This window comes from Bradysia coprophila, unplaced genomic scaffold (genome assembly GCF_014529535.1).
Source record: "Bradysia coprophila strain Holo2 unplaced genomic scaffold, BU_Bcop_v1 contig_138, whole genome shotgun sequence".
Lineage (NCBI taxonomy): Eukaryota > Metazoa > Arthropoda > Insecta > Diptera > Sciaridae > Bradysia > Bradysia coprophila.
Window position 1 is genome coordinate 2,447,967 of NW_023503409.1, and position 17,998 is coordinate 2,465,964.

The window sequence follows — 17,998 nt, forward strand, 5'->3', positions numbered from 1 at the left end:
TTAATCACAACAAATTGTCTCAGAAATGAATGCGACATCGTCATCATCACTTTCAGATGATATATCTATTACATTGATGACATTACTATGAATGTCTGCCTTATTGACCATATCATTATTATGAGGTTGTGTTTCAACTTTTACTGGCTTAGAATAGACGTCTTGTATAAATTGTGAGTAATTAACTAGTCTATTCCCCACTGTTCTGAGGAAATCAACAATTTCATTTCCTTCAACGACTTCAGTACAATCGTTTTTCGTCTCACACTCGCTCAAATTTTTTTCCAGCTTCACATTTTCCCAACCAAATTTTACATAACACTCAGCATGATCTGTTGAAGTTGATTCCATTTCGTATTCCTGTTTACCGTCAATGGTATGCTCCAATAATTTTGAAGGATTTGAACGAGAATTTCCATCAATAAAACCGCCCAACGATGCCAAATTAATTTGATGAATTTTCAAATTTTCAACCAGCACCAGTGGTTGGTTTTGTAGTATCTCCTGAGAGTCTTCCGGTCTCCAATTTGATAATATGATGTTCGATGGATCAATCCATTGTTGGTAAACACTGTGCTTGTCTATGTGATTGCTCAGGTCGTGAAAAGTTGGTAAAGTGCCTTTGCAAACATAGCATTCGTAGCTACGAAAGGGAGCTCGATCACCATCTAAGTGGCACTTATAGATCTGTAAATTGGAAAGCCGACTGTAGGTCACTCAACATTACTTTAAAAAAATGAAATTTATGAGTGTCGTATCATATCATAACTAAAATAGATCGAAATCTTCCGTTTTTTGTTTCATCAACAGTCACTCTTAATTCCGATACTCCGTTAATCTTTTAAATTTACTTAAAACAGATGAACTACGCGATTTTGTTCGAATAAAATATCGATTCACAATAACCTGCACGGAAGAGTACTGTGATAAATAAAATTGCGTTGCATAGAAAGATGTGCGAGCAGCAAGGTATGTCATTGAACTTAGCTCTCAATGATTTAGAATTTATGAATATTTTCAATAAAAAATACCTTGTGCAACGATCTGACTAAATGTAAAGTTGTATCAGTTCTCTGATACAATTCCCAACTATGAGACAAATTAAACTTTACCTTACCTTGCACGGAAAATCCAAATATACGTGTGAGAGCTATAAGTGGACTTAGCACCCCCATTTTTTGGCATATAGCTGTGAAATGCATATTGCGAAGACTGTAGTTAAAATAGCTGTGTTATTTATATTATAGCTGTGAGACGCATTTCAAATCTATCACGAGAAATAAAATTTTTTTTTCATAATCTTTCATGAATTTTGCGGTCACCCATCCAAGTACTAACCGCGCCGAATGATGCTTAACCTGAGAATCCGACCGTCACCTATGCTGCTGATGTGCTAACTTTGCTTGTGCTTCAACACGTTTTTATTTCGAAGCGTTGGTACGGCAATATAAATTCTACAGCTATATAATGTGGCACACAGCCTTATTCAAGTCTGTATTTTTTATATTTTACTTTTGTGAGTTGTCACTACAAGGATTGTTTTAGGTTCTGAAAGAAAGTGAATTGTAACCACGCGAATCGCTAATTCGTTTTATTTTCTGTGAAATGAAGAGTTTGATTTTTACGACTTTGCTAATTAATTAATTCGTTTCTAACGCAGTAAAATTTCTGATATTTTCATTCGTCTGTGTTTGTACGGATTACTATAACCTGATGATCAAGCTTCATTACAATCAGCCAAGATATTTTAGAACAGTTTTTGTTTATATATTAACAATGAGTCTGACCAAGAGTCAGTACGAATCATAACTTGAATTCATGGTCCCATACATTTTCTGATATGCAGCACACAGCTATATTTTTCATACGTCAAATATGCGTTACACAGCTATGATATAGAGTACACAGCCACAATATGTAGATCCTAGCTATAAAATGTATCCACGGTGCATAATGTAGCTCTGTAATCCATAATATAGTTGTGTAACTTATATTGCACGTAAATAACCAACATTACCAGAATATGCGTTTAGTAACTATAATTTTATAAATCATGCAGCTATATTATAAAAACTACAGCTATATTATAAGTTACACAGCCTTTATCGAAATTCCCGGATTTTCCGTGGAGACTAAAAGGTTAAAGTACACAGTGTAACAGATGTAACAGACACTGCTTCGACACTTTCATCGACCAACGAAATCAGAGTTACGATGATTATTCGTTTTGTAAATTAAATGGTTTTTAGATTGTTATTAAAAATAGATTAAGGTTCGTCATAGTTATGTGAAAAATGAGCATGTTGCGTTGCCATTTGTACAATAAAGTTCTAACTCAACGGTTTAATATAGTTAGTAGCCCATCTAATGGACACAAATAAGTTTTTCCTCATTTTTATCACTGGATTATTCAGTTCCGTCACATTTATTAGTTCAAATGTTCGTTGAATTTGTTCACTTGATTTTTTTAAAGAATCACTGTTCCCAAAATTTCTGAAGTTAAACAGAATGAAAATCAGTAAAATATTTCAGAGATTCTACGACATCCTCCCTAAACCATTTATCTGCAAGGTACTCGATTCACACATTGTGCTCAGCTATACCTGCACAACCAAGGAAATAAATCGAACGTATCACTATAATTCAAGGGAAATTGTTTTCCACAAAGGCGTTGAAATTACCAATTATTATGTAATTAATATTAACCCGCACCGCATACGATCAGAATTATAGTAACTTTAAATTTGAATCTCTTCCAAGTAGATCGAGATTCGAATCTCACGGAAGGTTGGATCGGCTTTTCAAAAATTGATGGAACTCGAACAAGATATGTGTGATTTTTGCAGAGGAAATTCATCAAGGGATTCATCAATTTTAGCAAAAGTTTTGAACAGAGATGGTCGACGAAAATTTGGAAATATGTTTGACCCCTGCCCGCTATCGGTATAAGTTTTTCTTTGTTTTTCAATCTAAAATATTTTCGAAATTCGATGTTTTGTTCAAAGTATATAAACATACTGAAGGTAATGCAAATGCTCAGCGGATCACAAATTTTACGGAACCCAAGTTTCCAGGTTCCGGCGTTTTCATGTTGGCAGAAATGTGTTGGTCTCCATACAATATTTTGTGTTGAGTACGTTGAGTATAAAGATACAACCTAACAAAGTGAATTTAACTAGTGGCCAACATTGTAAAAATTATATTCACCCGAAAGTAGGGTTCCGTGAGTTTTTGTAGATTTGCATTACCTTCAGTATGTTTATATACTTTGGTTTTGTGCGGTAACAGTACATTACATATCGATGGGATAAATGATGGAATAGTGTGAAATTTACATGACTAGGGAAAAAAAAGATGAAAAGTAGAGTTTTCGTGTAAATTTTGATCCGAGGCGAAGCCGAGGTCAATAAACACACGAAAGCAAGACTTTTCATTTTTATCCCGAGTTATGTAATGGATTTTACATGCTGAGGGCATCGAAAGAAGTGCTTGAAACATGAAAAGCACGATTTTCGACGCATGTAGCATGTAAATGATATTTCTTGTATACAGATTCGAGTCTTTGGTCCCATGAACCTTTGAAAGACGACAAGAATGCTTACTTTTCGATTGTATTATTTCATTTTATCTAGAAGTATTTTAACTTCATTTCTTTGAGGATGCTTATTGATTTCCAAGACCGCATTAGTCAGAAGCTATTATTTTTGAAGTCATTACCGATAACAGAGATGACAGCCGTTGGTAACCTGCTATTAGATTTCGCTGCTTTTACGGAAAAGCTTGTTTACAGTCTGTTAGCAAATGAAGCTAACATATCAACGCTAGGTAAAATAACAAAAATGATGATCCTCCAGGCAGTGACGATGACCACTGAATATTAATCATTCAAAAAGCTATTTCCGTCATTTGTTCCATTGAACAGGAGTATTTTACTCATAGCGGGAGGCAACATTTCGGAGCCATCAACACACCTTATTTTGTTAAGTACAATAAAGGCTTATATGATAAAATACTACAAATTACTCCAATAGGAACGCAGATACGAGAAGGACGCCGTCATTGACTATAGCAAAATGCCTGAAGTTGTTCCGGCTGGTGAGTATCTTGTTGATATTATCGGCTTTACCATGGTACATGGAAAGAAAAACAATTTCATTTTGACACAATGTGGCTCTAATGTGATCTCTAAGTCGAAACGCAAAGGGTAAAACAAAGATAACTTTTCAGTGTTTTGTTGTATAAAGAAACGTTTCCAAACAATTGAAAAAATCTGTGTAATTATTTAGAGGAAAGAACAGCCCCTATACAATGATCACTTCACGTGGTACCGACAATTTTAGATAGGGGTTGATTCATATTAGGTGCGAGATACAAGCTAAACGTCTTCACATGGAAATTATTTTAGATTAAGTTTGATCCTTTTTGTCTGTTATTTTTCTTCGTAACAAACGTTTGAAAGCCTCAATTTCGATAATATTTTAGCTATTGATCATAGAAAGGTACGAAACAAGAACATTTGCTCACCTTTTGGATGTTGTTAGAATTGCACACCTGCTGATGCCTCATCAATGCTTTTCGGGTAAACATAACATAACAAATATCACAAGCTATCGTTCCTATTCTATGTACCGTCATTAGGGAAGGGATTTCGGTATAAACGGTTTCGGTAATCCCGGTAATACCGGGATACCGAATACCGGTTTTAGAATTTTGAATACCGGTTTTTACTAAAGTTTAAAATTATTTGAAAATTGTAGTATTTTACATCAAAAACTTTGGGAATAAATAAAGGAAATAGTAAAATTTCAAGAAATTTTAGAATGTTTGGAATAAATCGGCATCAAATTGGAACTTAAACCTTATTTAGTCTTTGCAGTTACATAAAAGGCTCGGGTTAAAACTTAAAACTGACTGACCTTCTAAATCCCAACGACTGAGGAGTGAGATAAATCTCCTAATGACTTATGAATTTTTTCTTTAAACCCTTGATTTCCACGTTAGAGTTAGAGTAGCACAAATTAAATTATTTTAAACAATACAAACACTTGTAGAAACACAATGCAGAAAATTCAGCGTCATTTTCGAAATATCTCTTCTGAATTACTACTCCAATTCCAAAGAATTCCAGTCCATATGATATGAGTGAAAATCGAGAAAAATCCTTGGTTTAAAATCGACTGAATTTTGGCGATCCACTAAAAGTACATTGTCAAAATTTTCAGGTGACAACAATTTCGAAATTTCCAATTTTTTAGATGAGCCCGATAGATGCAGGAGATACCAGTATGAAGTAACTTCAGTGAATTTGTACAAGATAAACATAAATAAATGAAAAAGAATAGTCGTCACCTAGGGAAGTTATGAATTTTTGTGGACTCATTCTGTTCTGATCTATGAACCATTGCACGACCCTAAACTTGGCATATTTTCGGTAGCGGTACTTCAAAACAGCAATGCAAATTCAGCCAAGAAAAAGTTTTTGACAAATTAATGTGGTGAATGAAAAAGCTAAGATCCTGCTTCGAGAGGTCCTCTGGGTCTTCAAAATGCGCCTCCTCGTGTGCCTAGTATGGTTGTGATCACAACATTTATGTGATCTTATGTCTTTTTGAATCACATAATTAAGTCTTAGTGGGTATATAGTGAAATTTTATGAAGAAAGTAAGATTATATGAAATACCGAAATTACCGGTATTACATGGTCCGGTATTACCGAAAGCCGGTTTCGTCAAAACGTTCCGGTTTTCCTTTCCCTAACCGTCATGTGCTGTTCTGTAAGAAGAAACCAGTGAAAATGACTGTGAAAATATTTGTCGAATTGATTGTTCTACTTAGTTTAGAAGGAAGCGAACAGTAACTTTGCAGAGTCCGCATTGATAGCCACGAGCTTCAATATTTTTCCTTTTTAAAGATAAGTTTGATGGGCTGGTTTGGTTTCTTTTTACGATCTGTAAGCGAAGGTCAATATCTTCTGGTTGTTCAGCAATGCTTTATATTACGATAATAATTTACCTTTTTGATGTTGTTAGAATGGAACACTTTCTGATGCCAAATCAAAGAATTTCGTGTAAACATAACTTTACAAATATCACAAGATATCGTGCCGAATGTATGTACTGTCATGTGCCGTTCTGGAAGATGAAACCCATGAAAAAGACTGCGGAATAAATATTGTATTGTTTCTTCTACTTAAGTTACAATACAGCGCAAATTTAGCTTTGCAGAGTCGACATTGATTAACGCGACCTTCAATTATTTTTCCTAGAAGTGAAAAGTCAGTTTGCTCATCTACCACATTTCCATGAATTTTCCTGTGGTTCTCTTGACATTGATGAAATGAACGATCAAGTGGTACCTTTAGCTTTGTCAATGTGCGAGCATGGGAAGTTTGCTAAGAATAAATTTGAAATAGGAATATCTAAAAAGATTGTTCGAATTAGTATTTCTTCCACTTTACTAACGGATTTATTCTTATTAACAACGGCAACAGTGCCAGTAAAGTGTGTAGCCGAATGTTGGATTAGATCGATCTTTGTTGTAAATCCTTTTCCACAAACGCCGCAGTAAAAACTTTTCAATTTCAATTCTTCGGATACATGTGTCTGTCGGGCTACATCACTTCCAGCAGTTCCTCCATAATTCACATCGCAAACTTCTAATGAGCTGTTCTCATTAATAAAGTTGAAATTGTTTTTTTCTTTTGCCTCGTAGACGACAAGACATTCTTGCTGTTGGTGTTGTAGATGATATTTTAGCGCAGCTAAATGTTTGAATTCTCTTTTGCATGCATAGCCCTGCATGTAAGAACCGATATTTTCGCGACATTGTCTGGAAAATGTGAGATGTCCCTCGAAAATAATGAACCTCGTGAATACTCCGGAACACACCGGACAATGGTAATGGAGTTTTGACACACAATCCATTATCGGATCGAGATTCTTTTACTGCATTTCGGATTAAAATATAAGAAAAAATTATTTATCGTTCGTTTTCCTAAACTTCGCAATCAGCCGTCGCAGACTACAGAGACTTTTTATTTAAGCAATCATAAACTACTCGTTGAAATTTGAGTCGCAGACGAAAACGAATGTGTCTTTTCTAAGAGAATCAAAATGTGTTAGATTCTTTGCAACTCATTTTTTTATTACTCTTTGCACAGGAAATGGGAATCAAATTTCAGCCAAAGCTTGCTTAAGCTGATTTTCGGCTGGTTCACGGATGCAAACAAAACTGGTTATGATTATATTTACGGATTTAACGGTTTTGTTTGTATGAGTGAATCAACTGGAGGAAATTTCCGCTGAAATTTGATTGCCCTTTCATGTAGCCTTACTTTTGTCACGTTATATCTTTTTCCAAGAGAGGAATCCCAGTTTCATTCCAATTTCATCGGGATTCTTTTAGGACTCAGGGGAGAATTTTGCAATTGATCTATTAAAAGAGAGGATTAACTCAGTTCCGCTACATATTTTATTTTTGTTGCTGTACGGCACTGTTTAAATTTCCATTTATCACAATGTATAGGTAGTCACGCATACATCTCTACGAAAATAGCTCGGGCTGAAGCCCTCGGATACTTTTACTCATCTGGATACGAGATATCAAATTATTTCACTGGTATAGTAATGTACTATTACATGACTAGGGATAAAACGATGAAAAGTTGAGTTTTCGTGTGAATTTTGTTGATGCAAAGCGAAGCCGAGGTCAATAAACACACGAAAACGAGACTTTTCATTTTTATCCCGAGTTATGTGGATTTTACATGCTGAGAGCGTCGAAAGTAGTGCTTGAAACATGAAAAGTACGGTTTTCGACTCATATAGCATGTAATATATATTACTCACTTGTCACGAAGAAGTCGAGGCTTGCCGAGACTGTTAGTGACAAGTGTGTACTCTATTTTATCACATAAGCGAAAACGAGGCAACAACATAGACCTGAAGTGTAATTTTTGAATTATTCTTCTAGTTGAGTAATTTTGACATTACGTAATTGCTTGGAAATTGTTATTTTGCCACGAGGGATTGCGTTTGGCTCGGGCAAACCTCCTTCTCGGCAAAATAAAAATCTGTAAACAATTACGTAATGTGCTATTACTAAGTCTTTACTATTACTAAGTGCTCCAACCTGATAGGCGTAGACTAGGCCTATCAGGTTGGAGCACTTAAAAATACGATAAGCGATATCTGTTGGAAAATGTTTTCTACAGTTGCAATTTTACACTTACGACAACGCACATCAAGTATGAGTTGTTATTATAAATAGAATACTGGAGCTGGACAGTGTATTATACAAATTTTAACACTGCAAACTAATTTGGAAAAAGGCAGCTATTTTGTTTGGAAACATTTTTCATACAAAATAACATATCTTGGCAGCTCTCACTACGATCACTCATGCTTGCAATGCGTTCCTTAAGACCATTTCTTACACACAAAATTATTTATTACAGAAAAGTAAAATACGACCCAATTAACCATTTACAAAGCCAAGCAAGTAATTAATCACTTTTTGGCAGTTTGCCTGTGAATTCACTCTAATCTCCATTGTAATAGTGGATTAAAATCAGTTACATTGTTCAAATCCTTCTCTTCCATTTTCTTATAGCCATACAATTCCATTGTTTTGGTACAACCTGTTTGAATGTCGTCAATTTCCCTATACGTAAGATTGTGCATCCAACGAAATGGTGTTGACGATGAATTCCTAAATGTTAATAATATTACCAATATCCTGTTTTGTATGCGATTCCAAAAACGTTTTGACCATCTCATCAAATGGTAGTCCATAAAATTTCAATATTTCTTCCGTTACTTTAAATGGATCCAATGACAATTCTTCGTAACGAACAACCTTGAATCGTAGCGGATATTTTATTTGAAAACTTTTGGCTGAGTAGTAATCCAACATCATGTCGTTACAGACAGTAGATGGATTTTCACAATCCGTTTCACCGTGACACCATTTACACCTTTTTCGCGATAGCATCAAACCTCTTGGGTCACGAACTAGAAAAACGATACGGACATTTAGACTCGGATCCTCCAACAGCTGTTCAGTCAAAGCCAGTCTTAGTCGCAGTACTTTCATACTTTGGAGCGGAAATAATTTGCAAAATGACGACAGAAAACTGGCATTCGAGCAATAACGTGGATCGTCTGGATGAGTGTGGATTTGCGTTTTGTTCGGATGGCCCGGATGCAAATAACAATATTTCCATAGCCGAGCATTGTAATTATAAACGAATTTGTGCTTTGCGCCAAAATTCACATATTCGCTTAAGTTCGAATAGTTACAATGCAGCAGCTGTTGTAGTTGATATATAGCTCGTTCATCATCTGGTGGGCCACGAACTACCCTAATACCATAATTAACCAGTGGTTCAAAATGGTGATAATTCCCCGGCATTGAATTAAGAATCTCGCCCAGGAATGTGGAACCCGATCTCCATGTAGTGACTATAACACTCCGAAATGGACTCCCATCCTTTTCTGGTGTGAGACTGTTTAAATTTTCGAATTCATTTTCACCTTCTAGTGATTGCATTTCTTTAGCAATTAGTTCTCGTTGATCTTGTAAAATGTTTGCAGTTATCACGGAACTGTTGTTAATGGTAGATATCTCTTTATCAGCTGTGATTTGTGCACCAGCACCTAGGTACCCATTTACTACGGTTAGCGTGATAATTTGAATGAATGCAAAATTTATCGTCATTTTATTTATTATATTCTCAATTCACACTCGTAACCTCTTAACACACTTTTCGGTTGTTTATTTAACGCTTGTTAAAACAAAACTATTTCGTCTGATTAAGTTTTGTAGGCAGTGTGGGGAAAGATCTCAGAATCTCACATATATATGATGGTTGTTTGTGTTAGCTATGTTGAAAAAGTCTGTAGATAAAGTGCATATAATCATTAAACAGAATTGATGATAGACAAAAAAAAAAATCAACAACTATAAGCTTTCAAAATTAAACTATAGTTGTATACAACGGCAGTAACTCCACTGACGCATTCATTATACTTTGCATTTTGTTACATACATTTATTTGTAGAAGTTTTCATTCTAATAGCGAGTATTGATTATAATAGTTGTTTATGCAATCGAGTGATAAATGTTCTTAAGCATTAAACGGCATGTGTGGTTTATTTCAATGAATATTAGTTATGCACATGACAAGCGTTCAAAAGTTTGGAAGGCCAGTTTTCGTGCGAAGTTTGTTAATCCGAGGCGAAGCCGAGCCTACAGAACTCAAAAGCGTATAATGTGAACTAACTCCTAAGATTGTTTGAAAATGAAGCATAGAACTTAATGCGATTTCTTCAGCCTCCAAGGATGTTTCATGCTGGGAAACATGCTTTGTCGTGTATGAATGCAACAATTGTAGTATATAACGTATTTCACAATAATATCAACGAAACGATTAGATCAGAATTGATGTTTAAACTGATGGAGTAAAGAACTTTTCTGAAACTTTCTGTCCGGTGATATGTTTGTAGCCTGAAAAAGATTTGCTTAACAACTACATTGCACTCGTACCCAATATGAAATTTTAAATCTTTTTAACTAGATGAATAAAATACTATTTCTTCTTCCATGAAATCAAAGAGTCAAAAGGTCATGAGTCATAAAGTCGTTATCTCTATGATTTCTTTCTTTACAATTTCTATACGTGAATCAGTCGACAGTTTAACTTTCAACATATACGCGTTGGGCATGTAAATGCCGTATTAAATGCGCACATTTGAAAAATTTACACTAGCGAAAGTATCACCATCATAAGTATTATAAGTCTTGCAAGACCGAAAAAAACCAGTGTCACGGCAACGTATTGTGTGATGTCCAGAATGATAGATGAAAAGTTTGTTTCTAGTGTTGATTGTAATTTTTTATTCTAAATTACAATGTCGGTAAATTTGCTTGGTGTTACGAGAAACTTTGTTATAATATTCGATTCACCACGTCTGTGACACGTTCTGAAGTCTTTGTTTTATTTGCGAAGATGCATATTTCATTTGTTTCAATTAAAAGATGGCTCCTTCATCCCATCTACATTGTCACTGTGTTCGGAGCTAGAATCGTGCATTCCATCTGTGGTTTCAATGTCTATTCTCCTAATTGGACGCTTTCGCCATTGCAAAACGACTGGATCGAGAGTACAAGATGGCATCATAAGCATATCTTCGAATAATGACTTTTTGTTGTGATATTTGAGCAGTTCAAGAACATATTCTCGACATATTTGCTTGTTCTTTCCAGATGGTAGTAGACACATTTGTCTGTAGTACCTGGAAAATTGTGAAGACGAACAGCGAATTAATAAGAAATCAGCAAAATCTATGCAGTACAGTACTCACATTAAATGGTCGATGTGTCGAGTAGTTGCTTTATGCTTAACTAGAAATATGGCTAGATCCCGTTCATATACTGATAGTCGCAGTAGTTCATGTACTCGCGCAACATCGTCTTGGGTCTCCAGAAATGCACACAGATATGAAATAGGGAGCAGTGGATGCTTTGCAAAGTTGGAATGCTTGGCAATTCGTCTAAACTCAGTAAGATTAGGATTTTCTGGTAAACCTAATAGAAACAATACTTCGGCTAAGCATTCCTGTTTCAAAATTTTCCAACAAGCAAAATTGATAAATTCGATGTTCAATGGCGAGTTGTCATAATATCGAGTAAAGATAATAAGTTTTCGAAGAAAATTAAAGAAAGAAAATGACTTAAATCCTCCTCGGAAGATCGATTTTAGCTTTGTGAAAATAGGACATCTTACCACTTCGACACACATTTCGTTACTCTATCACGACATTTCGTTTGAATCGAACATTTGGAGTATTATCTTACCCAGAAAAGTGCCACCTCCACATGCAAGAAATGGTTCGGCACATTCGTATCTCTTTGGATGCAATAAAATGGTTTTTAACTCATTCCAAATGACTTCTACCTTCATGCTTGCTAATCCACTCATGTTGGCCATTATTGATGTGAATGTTCTGTCGTCATGACTTCTTCCAGATCCCGTGATTGATCCAAATAGTCTGTAGCAACATCATCTGATTAGTACGTTTCAATGTTCGATCGATTCAAATTTCAATGTTTTACTTAAAGTATTTGAAAATCATAAAGTAATCGTTTTTGATTACCGCATCCGGATCTGGGGTCATCATTCGAACCCGACAATTTATAATATCCTCGCAGGCATTAAAGTAGTTGTAAATCCTACCAGTGATGAAATCGATGGAAATGAAATCAACTGTGAAAATACGTTTGTACGAATTGATCACCCAAAACGCTTTAATGGTTTCAAGGCCTTTCGGTTGAGGAGACTCATCAGCAACAGGCCAGATCGTAGTAATTTTGTATGAATAAAAATCCGGTGTAACGGTTGCTACCTTTTCGTCAATCGAATATGGGATATTGTTCTCACTATACAGCCTTCTCATTTCAAATATTGAAGCTGACGTAACTAATTCCATTTTCGTTGGCATTTTATTCATGAATATGTCACTGAAATATTATTCTCTGATAATTGGAAAAAATTATTAGGCAAACTATGCTGTTACCGCGCTGTTTCTCCAGCCAGTCGAATTTCGTGGCGATCAGAGAAAATTTCAAGCAATTTTCTGAGACTTTCGCCATAATGTTTCGTCAAGTCTTTGAGTATTTCTTTAACGTGTTCAGGTGTATGTGGAGGATCAATATTCATAATAATCGATGGAGAAACAAAAAACTTTGAGAAATAAAATCCAAATTAGAGATCTGGCTCACAACTAACCCAACTAACTCAACGACATTAATTTCACTTATTGTCTTTACAAATTGAACAAAGAATTGTAGGAATTATTTTTGTTTTACTGAGGACAGCAGATTATTTAATACCCGCAAGGTAAGTTATGTTGGAGGAAAGAGATAGAAAATTGTCTCTGATTTTTTAAAGTACGCCAACTGGTTATTGCCAAATAAAACGACAAAAATAAGCACTCAAGCCTCCAGCTGTGGTGAACGTTAGCAAAGCACTGAACCAAGCACTAGAACAGATTTTTTTAACGGAAATTTAGCTTCTCTAATATGATCTGCCACAAAATAAACAAAATTTTTTGAATCGCCTCAAGCATAAATTTAATGAGAGTCTCTAAAGTGGCACAAATTTAAAATTTTTAGGTCACTTTAAAACGTAGACAAGTAGGTCATTTCAAACAGATTTATAGAAATCCGCACAAATAACACTAGGCAGAGGTCATGTACATGGATGGTGACATAGTGCGTTGGATAGGTCTAGGAGCACTGAATATGGAACACACCTCCGTTCGTCCCAGTGACGTCTGTATGGAGAGGTAACCAACTCAGATATATGACAATGAAAGTGCGCCGATCCGGTCGGCCGTTGGTGTGGTAAGGTAATAAACAATTAGATGAAACATTTATTTGTCGAAACAAAATACTGTGAACAACTAGAGCATGTGTGTCCAAAATATAGTACACTGGCAACTCTGATCTTTTTTTATGACAACATAATAGGGTTGCATACGCAGGCCCCTCTTGGAAAATCGGTTCTACTGCTTGGTTGCAGATGCTATGACGTTAGAAATGATAATCTCATTACATTACATTGCCATGTAAACAGCCTTCACCGGGCGTTCATTCGAAGCTCATGGACAACGCTTGCTAGACTATGGTTTTTAATGCCTTGGGCATAGACTTCGGAACTTTGCTCGTAATTTAGGCCTTCAGCATGAAAAGTTGTATACGCATCTATTGTGGACGGTTTATTTTAGGCACTTTCGCTTGTCGTTCTCACTTCAATCGGGCTACAACTCGCGAAATTGCCTAAAATATACCGTCCACCAGAGATATGTAAATAACAATTGATCACCTTTCTATTCTATTCTGATTTCTATTCTATTTATCATTCAAGATAATGATGTCGTGGAAATTGTATCTAAGAAATCCGTTTACTCGTGAACGTTGGAAATGCGATAATCTTCAAATAAACCCATTTTCGTTCAGCGAATGTTAGGGATTTTTTATGAAAAGGAAGCAAGACGAGAAAGAATGAAAAGAATAATCACTCCCTGCGATATGAGCAAACCCAATTGGTTCAAATGGTTCACGATATCTAAATAGTAAATTGAATTTTTACCGGTTACTTTTTCAACCGTTTGTGAAACGAATTATCTCACCCATAGGACTACGAATAACACCCATCGTACACGCGCGCTTACTTGACATGAAAATATAGAATCAGCTGATTCATCCTTTCATCAATTTTTCTTTGTTTTGTAAACAATTTATTCTTTTCTATACACCGTATACAGACCCAACTTTGTTACTTAAATAGAGCACCAACCATGAGTATCTTGGTAAGCTTAGAAGAGGCTTTTTGGTCACTGTGTTTTTCCTATAGGTTTAATGAGCAAATGATATTCATCTTTTCTGTAGTTGAAAAATGTTTGCAATGCAGCTCTCTGCGAACTGCTTCGATATTTGTGTAATCTAACAAAATTATCGCATCCATACTACATGCCGCACTCGAATCAAATTATTTATTAACTCCTTGTTTAATTTGTCAGTTCAGGACAGCTCTCTAGCAACCTCGAGAGCTGTCTTGGTCAATTGCGATTTCACGCCTTACGCTGATCAAAGTGGGTGATAGAAAGGACTGGATTCTTCAATTTCCAATGAGCAGCATAAAGGAACTTTCTACTTTCGTGGATATGCGTCCCGTTCAGCTAATACATAACGTGGGGTCAGCGTCATATTCGATGCATTTAACGAATTCCAAACAGTTAGTAGTATCAATAGTTTCGTGAGGTCTCTAAGTATCGCAGTACGAAAATCGTTTGACTATTCGTACAGTTTGTACAGGCTGTCAGAAGAGTCTCCGGGTTATGATGAGGTTCGAATCTATGTACTCTGTTGTTTGAAAGTGAAATTCAATAGTGAATGCAAAAAATATTCATTAGTGAATTTGAAAATGCACATAAGTGTCCTTAAAAACGTATTCATCACCGTGCACACTGCTATTAGCATTAATACTGAATTAACAAGCGTAACAAGCTTTTAGATATAAGAGTTATACTCCTTAGATTGGCTGTATTGTATGTTTTAACACATTCAGCAAGTCTTTTATCTTTAAAAAATAAAGCATTGAACCTACTGCGATTTCTTCAGCCTTCAAGGATTATCTATGGTCATGCTAGGAACGGTGCTATTTCAAGAATTTTCTATGGTAACCGTGCTTTGCCGTGTATGAATGTAGCATTTGCATGTATAACGTATTTCACAATAATAATAAGAAAACGATTATGTTTAGTCACTTAGTTTTGAAAAATCTTTATACCAGGCAGCTATATATGTCTTGACAAGGATTGAGCCTCTGACTAATACGTCTTAATAACAAAGTAGATATTTAAACTAAAGGAGTAAAGGCAACGCACTGTCAGTGCTTTAAGGACTTTTCTACAATTATCTTTGGCGGCCTGATCACGGTATGCCGTATCAAATGCACACATTTGAAAAATTTATTAGCGAAAGTATCACCATCATAAGGACCATAGGTCTTGCAACAAAAGATATTGTCAAGGGAACGTACTGTAATGGCCAGAATGATAAATGAGTACGTTTGTTCGTTGTTGATTGTAATTTTTAATTCTAAATTACGATGTCGGTAAAATTTGCTTTGTGGTGCTTTGTGGTACGAGAAACTTTGTTACAATATTCGATTCACCACTTCTATGATATGTTCTGTTCTTTTCACGTAAGTCTTTGTTTCTTTTTCGACGATTTCATAGCAGTCCATTTGTGTCGAATAAAAGGTGGTTCCTTCATCCCATCTGCATTGTTACTGTGTTCGGAGCTAGAATCGTGCATTCCATCTGTGGCTTCAATGTCTATTCTCTTAAGTTGTTTCTTTTGCCATTGCAAAACGGCTGGATCGAGAGTACAAGATGGCATCATTAGCATATCTTCGAATAATGATTTTTTGTTGTGATATTTGAGCAGTTCAAGAACATATTCTCGACATATTTGCTTGTTCTTTCCAGATGGTAGTAGACACATTTGTCTGTAGTACCTGGAAAATTGTGAAGACGAACAGCGAATTAATTAGAAATCAGCAAAATCTATGCAGTACAGTACTCACATTAAATTGTCGATAGGTCGAGTAGCTGCTTTGTGCTTAACTAGAAATATGGCTAAATCCCGTTCATATACTGAGAGTCGCAGTCGTTCATGTACTCGCATAACATCGTCTCGGGTCTCCAGAAATGCACACAGATATGACATAGGGAGCAGGGGATGCTTTGCAAAGTTGGAATTCTTTGCAATTTGTCCAAACTCAGTAAGATTAAGATTTTCTGGTAAGCCTAAAAGAAACAATACTTCGGCTAAGCATTCCTATTTTACAAAAATTCCAACAAAGCAAAATTGATAAATTCGATGGTCAATGGTGAGTTGTCATAATTTCGAGTGAGGATAGTAAGTTTTCGAAGAAAATTAAAGAAGGAAAATGACTTGAATCCACCTCGGAAGATCCATTTTAGCTTTGTGATAATCGGACATTTCGTTTGAATCAATTTGGAGCATTCTCTTACCCAGAAACGCGCCACCTCCACATTCGAGAAATGGTTCGACACATTCGTATCTCGTTGGATGCAATAAAATGGTTTTTAACTCATTCCAAATCACTTCTCCCTTTATGCTTGCTAATGCACTCATGTTGGCCATTATTGATGTCAATGTTTTGTCGTCATGACTTCTTCCAGATCCCGTGATTGATCCAAATAGTCTGCAGCAACATCATCTGATTAGTACGTTTCAATGTTCGATTGATTCAAATTTCAATTTTTTACTTAAAGTATTTGAAAATGCTAAAATAATCGTTTTTGATTAACGCATCCGGATCTACGGTCATCATTCGAACCCGACAATTTATAATATCCTCACAGGCGTTGAAGTTGTCGTAAATCCTACCAGTGAAATCGATGGAGATGGAATCAACTGTGAAAATACGTTGGTATGAATTGATCACCCAAAATGCTCTTTTGGTTCTAAGGTCTTTCAGTTTGGACGACTTTTCAGCAACAGGCCAGATCGTAGTAATTTTGTATGAATGATACAGCATTGCAACGGTTGCTACCTTTTCGTCAACCGAAATTGGAATTTTTCTCTTAAGAAACAGTCGTCTCATTTGATGTATTGAAGCTGACGTAATTAATTCCATTTTCGTTGGCATTTTATTCATGAATATGTCACTGAAATATTATCCTCTGATAATTGTAAAAAATTACTAGGTAAACTATGCTTTTACCGCGCTGTTTCCCCAGCCAGTCGAATTTCGTAGTTATGACAAGAGAAAATTTCAATCAATTCGTTAAGGCCTCTGCCATAATTTGTCTTCAACGATTTGATTATTACATTAACATGTTCAGTCGCATCAATATTCATGATTATCGATGAGGAAAAAAAAACTTTAACAAATAAAATCCAAAAATATCTGGCTCACAACCACTTTGACGACAGTGATTTCACTTAGTGGCAGATTGAACAAAGAATTTTTGGAATTAAAAACTTTGACTGTGTGAACTGTGAATTATTTAATACCCGCAAGGTTTGCAAGGTTTGAAATCAAATCAAATTTATGAGCCGTTAAGAGTGTTCGCGTTTGAGAAAGTCCATTATTTCTGATCAGCATGTTAACTCTGGAAAATCGTTTTATTAGATCGCTAAGCTCGTTAAAGGCTGTAATTTCTATATTGTAAAACACTTTGCAACATCTATTTCTAGATAATTTCCAATAGTGCAATTGATCTCTTGATGCAAATACTCTCAAAGATGTTACGTTACACAAGTTGAAACAACGAAGTAAAGTATTCAAATGTTTACATAGTTTAATATCAATTAAGTGCTCAAACAAATTTATTTAAAAGAGAAAAAGCAATTTCATTAAAATTTCATATTTGTCTCTTCTGCCGTTTTCTTTCTTTTC

At 35.5% G+C, this 17,998-nt stretch overlaps 4 protein-coding genes across 6 annotated transcripts; all 4 read right to left on the minus strand.

Moving 5' to 3' along the window:
- Nucleotides 1-4,629, minus strand: LOC119073184. Its single transcript, XM_037178491.1, has 3 exons — nt 4,525-4,629; nt 316-687; nt 1-147 (listed from the first exon to the last, which is right to left on the minus strand). The coding sequence occupies exons 1-3, from the start codon at nt 4,585-4,587 to the stop codon at nt 1-3; spliced, it is 582 nt and encodes a 193-aa protein (XP_037034386.1). The 5' UTR covers nt 4,588-4,629.
- A 1,127-nt stretch (nt 4,630-5,756) lies between these two features.
- LOC119073595 (zinc finger protein 573-like) lies at nt 5,757-7,040 on the minus strand. The gene is made up of 5 exons (XM_037179169.1): nt 6,462-7,040; nt 6,190-6,391; nt 6,013-6,131; nt 5,832-5,948; nt 5,757-5,772 (listed from the first exon to the last, which is right to left on the minus strand). Exons 1-4 carry the CDS (start codon nt 6,921-6,923, stop codon nt 5,832-5,834), a joined length of 900 nt encoding a protein of 299 aa, XP_037035064.1. The 5' UTR covers nt 6,924-7,040; the 3' UTR covers nt 5,757-5,772.
- Nucleotides 7,041-8,416: 1,376 nt separating this feature from the next.
- LOC119073579 (carbohydrate sulfotransferase 1-like) lies at nt 8,417-9,811 on the minus strand. The gene has a single exon (XM_037179148.1). It carries the CDS (start codon nt 9,715-9,717, stop codon nt 8,710-8,712), a length of 1,008 nt encoding a protein of 335 aa, XP_037035043.1. The 5' UTR covers nt 9,718-9,811; the 3' UTR covers nt 8,417-8,709.
- A 1,065-nt stretch (nt 9,812-10,876) lies between these two features.
- LOC119073545 (CCA tRNA nucleotidyltransferase 1, mitochondrial-like) lies at nt 10,877-17,557 on the minus strand. Of its 3 annotated transcripts, none has more exons than XM_037179099.1 (5): nt 17,321-17,557; nt 12,115-12,519; nt 11,857-12,050; nt 11,364-11,586; nt 10,877-11,294 (listed from the first exon to the last, which is right to left on the minus strand). In XM_037179099.1, exons 1-5 carry the CDS (start codon nt 17,455-17,457, stop codon nt 11,027-11,029), a joined length of 1,227 nt encoding a protein of 408 aa, XP_037034994.1. In that variant the 5' UTR covers nt 17,458-17,557; the 3' UTR covers nt 10,877-11,026. The 3 variants fall into 3 exon arrangements, with proteins under 3 accessions (XP_037034994.1, XP_037034993.1, XP_037034992.1); XM_037179098.1 differs by lacking the exon at nt 17,321-17,557 and adding an exon at nt 12,576-12,833; XM_037179097.1 differs by lacking the exons at nt 10,877-11,294; nt 11,364-11,586; nt 11,857-12,050; nt 12,115-12,519 and adding exons at nt 15,638-16,084; nt 16,154-16,376; nt 16,605-16,798; nt 16,863-17,264 and having other exon boundaries at nt 17,321-17,539.
- Between the last annotated feature and the right edge of the window lie 441 nt (nt 17,558-17,998).

Excerpts from the sequence above, each read along its gene's own strand:
- LOC119073184 (XM_037178491.1), bottom strand. The coding sequence starts at position 4,587 with ATGTTTACCCGAAAAGCATTGATGAGGCATCAGCAGGTGTGCAATTCT. Across the intron at positions 688-4,524 it reads ATTCTAACAACATCCAAAAG|ATCTATAAGTGCCACTTAGA; the intron begins GTGAGCAAATGT and ends TCCAATTTACAG. Across the intron at positions 148-315 it reads CAGATCATGCTGAGTGTTAT|CCAGTAAAAGTTGAAACACA; the intron begins GTAAAATTTGGT and ends GTCTATTCTAAG.
- LOC119073595 (XM_037179169.1), bottom strand. The coding sequence starts at position 6,923 with ATGGATTGTGTGTCAAAACTCCATTACCATTGTCCGGTGTGTTCCGGA. Across the intron at positions 6,392-6,461 it reads TTGTTAATAAGAATAAATCC|CAAACTTCCCATGCTCGCAC; the intron begins GTTAGTAAAGTG and ends ATTTATTCTTAG. Across the intron at positions 5,949-6,012 it reads ATTCTAACAACATCAAAAAG|ATCGTAAAAAGAAACCAAAC; the intron begins GTAAATTATTAT and ends CTTCGCTTACAG.
- LOC119073579 (XM_037179148.1), bottom strand. The coding sequence starts at position 9,717 with ATGACGATAAATTTTGCATTCATTCAAATTATCACGCTAACCGTAGTA.
- LOC119073545 (XM_037179097.1), bottom strand. The coding sequence starts at position 17,457 with ATGAATATTGATGCGACTGAACATGTTAATGTAATAATCAAATCGTTG. Across the intron at positions 16,799-16,862 it reads AGCATTTTCAAATACTTTAA|ACTATTTGGATCAATCACGG; the intron begins GTAAAAAATTGA and ends ATGTTGCTGCAG. Across the intron at positions 16,085-16,153 it reads CGACCTATCGACAATTTAAT|GTACTACAGACAAATGTGTC; the intron begins GTGAGTACTGTA and ends ACAATTTTCCAG.